The sequence below is a fragment of the Rhinolophus sinicus genome, chromosome 14 (genome assembly GCF_057876585.1).
Source record: "Rhinolophus sinicus isolate RSI-liver-muscle chromosome 14, RSI-T2T, whole genome shotgun sequence".
NCBI classification, from domain to species: domain Eukaryota; kingdom Metazoa; phylum Chordata; class Mammalia; order Chiroptera; family Rhinolophidae; genus Rhinolophus; species Rhinolophus sinicus.
This window is the reverse complement of record NC_142514.1, coordinates 101,805,132-101,812,098: the sequence shown is the minus strand read 5'-3', so window position 1 is coordinate 101,812,098 and position 6,967 is coordinate 101,805,132. Positions and strand designations below refer to the sequence as shown.

The window sequence follows — 6,967 nt, the reverse complement described above, 5'->3', positions numbered from 1 at the left end:
CTGTTTCTTTTCGTCCGTAGGTGTCAGTAGGCTAATACGGCACAGGGATCCTCGTGAAAGACGCTTGTCACGTAGATTGTGAGGCGAGACCCTGTAGGGGTGGAGTGTGGGGACAGAGCCAGGAGTGCAGTTTCTAGGCTCTGGGCCTCATGTGGAGGGGTGCCGGCTCGGGTGGCAGTAGATGGCAGTCGGCTGTGGCTAGTTGGCCATCAGCTGTAGCCGGTTAGCCAATTGGCCACTGATATAACTGCCGCAAGTGGGCTGGGGAGGGGGAGTCGGTTGGTTGGCAGAAAAGCAGACAGCAGGTCACACGTCATGTGACTCCAGCCTCCAGCAAGACTATAGTGGTATGACTCCCCTACCTATGGCTCCATGGGTGTTCCTTTTTGGCCTCACCATGTCCTGAGTTCTTACGTGGGGAGCGGGAGCAGAGACCCTACAGGCCACCTCGCACAACAAATGGCGCTGCGAGCAGGGTCTATGGCAAGACAGTTACTGTAGCTGAGGGCTGAGAAAGCAGCACTGGCGGAGACACCTACTGAAACTGAGGACCTCAGGGACCTCTACCTTCCTGGGATCCTTGATTGAGGAAGAAGTCTTTTAACAAGATCTTTTGAGTACTTAGTGTTTGAATCCCTTTGAAATGCAGTCTGAGGTGAATCCACTGAAAAGAGGGATATGGTATGTTGAGAAATTATGGTGTGATAAAGTCCAAGAGCATAAGCAGACACACACACACTCATACGTATCCCCGATTCCTTCCCTGCCTGGCCTTAGGCCCAGTAGCTGGAAACTCTTCTGAATGCAAGAGTGCTTGTAACCTATGCTCAAATAATTTAAAATGGACAATATGAAATGGACATGGATAGAGTCAATCCTGAGGTATAAGCCTAAGCTTTCTCCTTCCCCGTCCCTCAGATAGCTTGTCCCCTTGGCTGGTCGAACAAGCTGAAACGACCAGCCAAGCAAAGTCCACTGTGCCCATATGCTCCAATCAGTAAACTGTTTTGTGCGGTTCCTCTTTAAGGTTGTCCTTGTTCATTTGAAACAGATTTCACCTGGATCCAAATGTTAACCTGAGGCTGGGGGGCCCGGGGAAAGAGATATGATGACATTTAATGGTACCAACATCATTACCAAGGTCATTCTTACAAGGAGGGCTCTGGCAATGATTTCAGTATTAAATTCCCACCTTCCAACTTCTCCAGAGAAGGTATTAGCACTAATATGATTTGGATGCCTGTGAGAATGCCAGACAGTCTTAGGCCTTTTACATGTGTATCTCATCTAGGCAGGTAACAGTTTATACACAAAGAGACTGAGGCTCAAGAAAGTAAAGAAACTCATCCGAGTTACAGCTGGCAAGTAACAAAACTGGAACCCAACTCCCGATTAGCCAAAAATAGAGACCACAGTCTATGTCTATTCAACATAATTTTTATTTAATCCAAGGCAAAGCTAAATAAAATTTTACAATGCAAAATATGTTGTAAAGGCAAGGCAGTCTGATCACATTCATTCCGTGCTTGAACACAAATCAGTGCTAAGAGTGTATACAGCTGCACCTACTGGAGACACCTCAGCCTGAGGCCTCCCATGGCCTCCTGCAGCAACATTTTGATCTATAGTTATATAGGAAATTGACTATGGGCATTGTTGTCATTCAAGCCAGAGGAATAAACCATGCATAAGATAGTCAAAAGCACTGCATATCAGGTGGGAGGTGGGTAGGTAGGGACTCCAACCTGGGACAAACTAAATGAAGCAAGCTATAGGATTTTCCCAAGAAGTCCCCTTCTTGTACCCCCTCCTGCTATCACTCTGATGGTAGCTGTCTGTAACAGTGAAATGGAGTCATAGAGTTATAGACCCCCAAGAGCATGACTGGTCTTCCCCTCTGTCTCTTATCCTTTCTCTGCCTCCAGGTGCGCCAACAGGTATAGCTCAGGCCAGGAAAGATAGCTCCTGAAATGCACAGTCTCGCCATCTCGGGCACATTTAGCCTTTACACACACCTCCATACATCCCCTCTCTATGAACAGCCTACCCGCTCCACAGTCATGCATTTCCACGTGCACACTGTGTGCCCAATCTACACATGCACACCCTCACCTGCCACCATCTCAGGAGCATGCTCTCACACCCTCACTTCACCTCCAGTTCTGGTCAGCCAGACAGATGTGAAAAGTCTGAGCTCCATTGGCTCCTCTCCCATATCTCTATAGAATCATAGTTTCATTCTGGTTGCCTTCTATTCAGTTCCTATGTGGGGAGAAACCCAAGGCCCGGAAAGCTGAAGCCCTATTTTGAGGTCAAGGATTGGGAGCTGAGAAAGACTTTGTCTTTGGTCTCACTGACTTTATTGTCAGCACAGCTGCATGCATCTAGGGCTCTAAGATCCACTTTGTAAATGGCTCTCTCTAGCCCACAAGTCCTGGAAACACACTTGCCAGCCCCTGGAGATCGCCTCGGAGACTGGCACACACTGAGTCTGCCTGGGAAGATGGCTTTGTCCATATACATTCTACTGCAAATCCATGCCAGTGTTTCTCTGTGGGTATGCCAGCATTGGGGCAAAGCAATCTTTTGTTGTGGGGAATGAATTTAGCATCCTTAGTCCCCACTCACAAAACACCAATGGATAATCCCAGGCATTGGGGCAATCAAACGTGGCCCCTACAGTCCCAGTCGCCTCTATTAAAAACCACCAACCAAAACCTGTAGACAAGAAGCTTTAAGCATCAGAGCCAAGGTTTCTAACATTACAAAGACTAAAATAATTTTAAGAAAGAGAGGTGGGGAGAGAGAGAGAGAGTTACAGGGGTGGGACACAGAGAAGAGAACAACGTGGCCTTGGATCAGTGCCACCGACTATAATACCTGGCCTCCTAGATCCCTTCACAACCCCAAAGATTTTTTAAATAAAAACTTGCCAAGCCTCACAACAGTCCTGTGAGGTAGGTAAGTATTATTATACCCATTTTATAGATGGGAAAAACTGAGCCCAGAGAAGGTGCATGACCCACATCTTAGTCAGCAGTAGACCCAGGAGTGAAGAGGATGACGTTTTTCCTCTCCCCACTCTGTATGCCTGGGCCCGCTCTCATGTATATCTCTCCTCAGTAAGAGGAGTGCAAGACACTGCCCGACCAAACGTAGAAGCTAAGAAGGAAGAAAGCAGTTTTGCATGATGGCAACTATAAAAAGTTTCCCAAATGGCTGGTGGCGCTGGTCTGTCTATTCCGAAAGCCAGGAAAATCTGAACTCGAGCCCAGGATTATTAATGGGTGGAGAAGAACGAGAGGGACAGAGACAGATCAGAGTGTGAACCTGTGAGCACATCAGGTTCGGCAAAGGCCACAGGCCACAGCCATGGCATTCTGCAGGGGCTGCTTTTCCTCAGTCTCTCCCCAACTCCACCCTTGGGGAAGCTTGCTGCTGTTTTTTAGCAGGGAGAGTCCTGAGGTCCACATACACTGTGGAAAAGGGGGTTACTTCCCTCCCATCCCTCCCAGGGGCCCAGAGAGCAGTGTCTTAGAAATTCCATGAGAGTGAGGGAGTGGGAGCAGATGGTGAAGAACCTGCATTATCACATCTCCATGCCATCCCTCACTTCCCTTCCCGGGGAAAATACCACCCCATCCCTTGTCATGGGCCCCCATGGGAGCACTTGGCAGATGTTGCCAAGACTCAGTCACTGGCCAAGGGACCATTGGTGACACAACCCCAGCCCCCTGGTCTCCTGCATGACCCTGGGTGGGGGCCGTTCCTCCACCAGTGCCACACCAGAGTTGGTTGCTATGCTGGGCTGGAGACAGGAGGGAAGGTACGAGCTAGAACCTGGGAGCTAAGGCATGGTCTAGCCCCACACATAGGAGTGTACAAACCAGTTCTAGGAAAACTGTTGGCATTTTCTCCCTACTCCTCCCCAACCCTGGTGGGCGGGGGGAGAGAAGGGACCACAACTGAGCAGAAAGCAGCTGGAAAACCCAGGGGCCATTTCATCCAAAGGAAGAAGATCCCTGAGGTGAAGGCAAGCCCTTGACCCAGGGTTGGAGATGAACAACCCTGAGTCAGGGGAGAAGGTGTGGTGGTGGGGCATGGGAGGGGCAAGCCAATGGGAAGATGATGCCACCTGTTGCTTCCGAAAAAGAGCAGGGCAGAGCCAGGCTTGGGAGTTTCCAGGAATGGAGATGGTCCTGCCATACCAAGAAGAAGGGGTGGCCAGCATTGGCAGGGCTAGGGTAGGCATTCCAGTGGCTGAGAAACCCAGGACACTGGTTCTCCAATATCTGCCATCCTGAAATGCTAGGGAAGGCATATGCAGCACCCCAGTGCTCCAGGATGGCTTGAGGGACCCCTTCCCGCGCCCCTCAGGAACCCAGAGATCAGAGGAGCAGGCTACGTGGACCAAGACTCCTCAAGACCAAGGCAGCTAGCCCTGGTTAGAAGCGTTCAGAGACTCTGAGTAGCAGGGGTTGGGGGAGCATGGGTTGTGGGCCCAAGGCAATCAGGCACCCTGAGATGAGGGGGGAAGGGAAGTGCCTCACAAGAGCAATATGAGGGGGTCAGGAATCCATCAAAGCCTTTCACTGTAGGCCCCCCTCCAGCCATCTCCCATCCCAAGATTCTGTATAAAGTCCTCTAGGCCACTCCTACCATCAAAACGGTTAATTCTCCACACAAAAATCCAGTTACTTGGGCAGACCTCACTGATCCCCCAAGTCTCTCTTGAAGAGAAATCTGGAGGAAAACCAAGGTATTGCTCGTATAGGATGGGGAGACTTAAGTAGCTCCACCAACCCGGTGTTCGGGGACCAGCCCTCCACACCACCTGAGCCCCTCCTTTTCTTCCCTGAAACTTCCACAGGCCCCCTCCCCTCACCAGTCCTTATCCCTGGAGAGCCCTGGCTGGGGAGGGGGTGGGGCAGGCTGGACAAGACCCTAGTTTCTCCCCACCCAGCAAGACTACAGTTTGAGCCAAGCAGCAGATGTTTCAGGCACGTGGGTTCACAGACACGGCTTAAGCATCAGTTTCACCATCAGAAAGTGAGGCTCCCTGTGGCTGCTTGGCCCCAAGCAGGGGCTCACACTTTTGTTGGTGGTTTCTCTTCCGCCTTGGAGCCCGGCAACCCATTCTCCGTATTGTCATTTCCTGAGGAACTCACAAGGCACTCCTTCCTGGAGAGGGAGAGAGGAGAGACGGGCACTAGCAAGAGGAAAAGCAAGAGTAACAGATAAATTGTGGAGTGGGAACAGTAGCCCCCTGTGCCCAGCCCTCGCCCTGGCCTTTCATAGAACTAACGTAGCAAGAGGCCAAGTCTCCTAACCTCTCTGCCTCAGTTTCCTCATCTATATAATGGATGTAACGATGACACCTTCTTTGTGGGATTGCTGGGAAGAGTCAAAGAACAGTGCCTGACACATAGAAAGTACTCAATAAGGCTAGCTATCATCATCTAGTCATCTCAGTGTGGCAGGAGGCAAGAGTACCAGGCACCGTTCCCAAAGGTCAGTGCTGGGAGGAAGCCAAACCAGGTATTTCCCAGGCTGTGCCAACCCAGGGGAAGGTCCAGTGTGCTATAAGCTGAAGGCAAAGGGCTCCCCATGTAGGGCCCCCAGCAGGCCCTTCCTCCCTGAGCTCACTGTGAACAGAGGTAGAAGAAGGAACATGGAAGGGGCAGAGCAGATAGAGGTTCTGCCACCGAGGATGGCAGGTGTGGGCAGAGTGGTGGGATAGGGCAGAAGGCTGCAGGAAGGAGAGACAGTTAGATGGGAAGATACCCCCTCCAGGAGCATCGCCACCCTGACTGCCCTGCGCTAGACATGCTCCAATTTAAGTATATCCTACTTCAACAGCAGTGCTCTCCAGGGAAGACCTGACTGCTACGTCATGCCCAGCTTTCTGCTCATGAAAACTTCCATGGCTTTTTCACAGCTGCTGTGAAACTATATCCTAGCCTCACCCTGAACTTGTATAGTCCAGTTTCAGGCCTTCAGAAAGGACTTAACCTTTGTCCTCATCAATTTCATCTTGTAGGATTTAGTCCATAGCTCCAGCCTTCTGGATCCTTCTAGATCCCAATTTTGTTCTCCAACGTAGTCACTAGGTTCCTGGAAATTTGATAAGTATATCATTCCTAGTGTAGTTCAAATCATAATAATAATAACAAACAAGCAGAGCCCTGTAAAATATGCCTGGAGATCCCTATTCAGATGGAATATATATATATATATATATATATATATATATATATATATATATATATATATATATATATATACACACACACACACACACACACACACACATACACACACATACATACACCGGGGGTGCCAAAAAAAAGTATACAAGTGGATACTTTGGTCAACGTTGCTCAAGCAGTAGTTTGCCGTAATTAGAAGTGTCTGGACGCTGATGGTAACCACTTTGAGCACCTCTTGTAATTGCAGAACTCAAACGTGACTTGTATTCATCTTTTGTTATCGGTGTATATTGAGTATCATAATTTTAATAGTTGTTTTCCTTTCTCAAAATGTGTATATATATATATTTTTGGCACCCTCTGTTTATGTAAGGTGTGCTCAAACAATATGGTGAATGTTTAAATAAAAAAATTTAACATGGTAAAAGACACATTGCCATTAATCCCCCACAAAATACTCCCCCTTTCTTCAAACACACTGATCCCACCATTCTTGCCACTTTCTGAAACAGTTCTGGCAGTCCTCTTTCGTGAGTGTCTTTAGTTACACTGTCGTGGCTGCCTCGATGTCCTGAATCGATTCAAAACGTTTACCTTTCATGGTCATTTTGACATTGGGGAAGAGCCAGAAGTTGCATGGTGCCAGGTCCGGTAAATAAGGTGGATGAGGACACACTGTAATGGTTTTATTTGACAGAAATTGCTATATACCAGAAGCAATATGTGACACAGAGCATTGTCATGATGGAGGATGGTTT

General features: G+C 48.9%; 1 protein-coding gene across 2 annotated transcripts in view; it reads right to left on the bottom strand.

Annotated features, from left to right (window-relative positions):
• Nucleotides 1-1,421: 1,421 nt before the first annotated feature.
• The window catches only part of SCN4B (sodium voltage-gated channel beta subunit 4), a 28,424-nt gene continuing 22,878 nt past the window's right edge, over nt 1,422-6,967 (bottom strand). For both annotated transcript variants that reach the window (XM_074335409.2, XM_074335410.2), the window contains one exon: nt 1,422-5,181. In XM_074335409.2, coding sequence (XP_074191510.1) covers nt 5,088-5,181 — 94 coding nt within the window. In that variant the 3' untranslated portion in view covers nt 1,422-5,087. The remainder of the gene's footprint in view (nt 5,182-6,967) is intronic.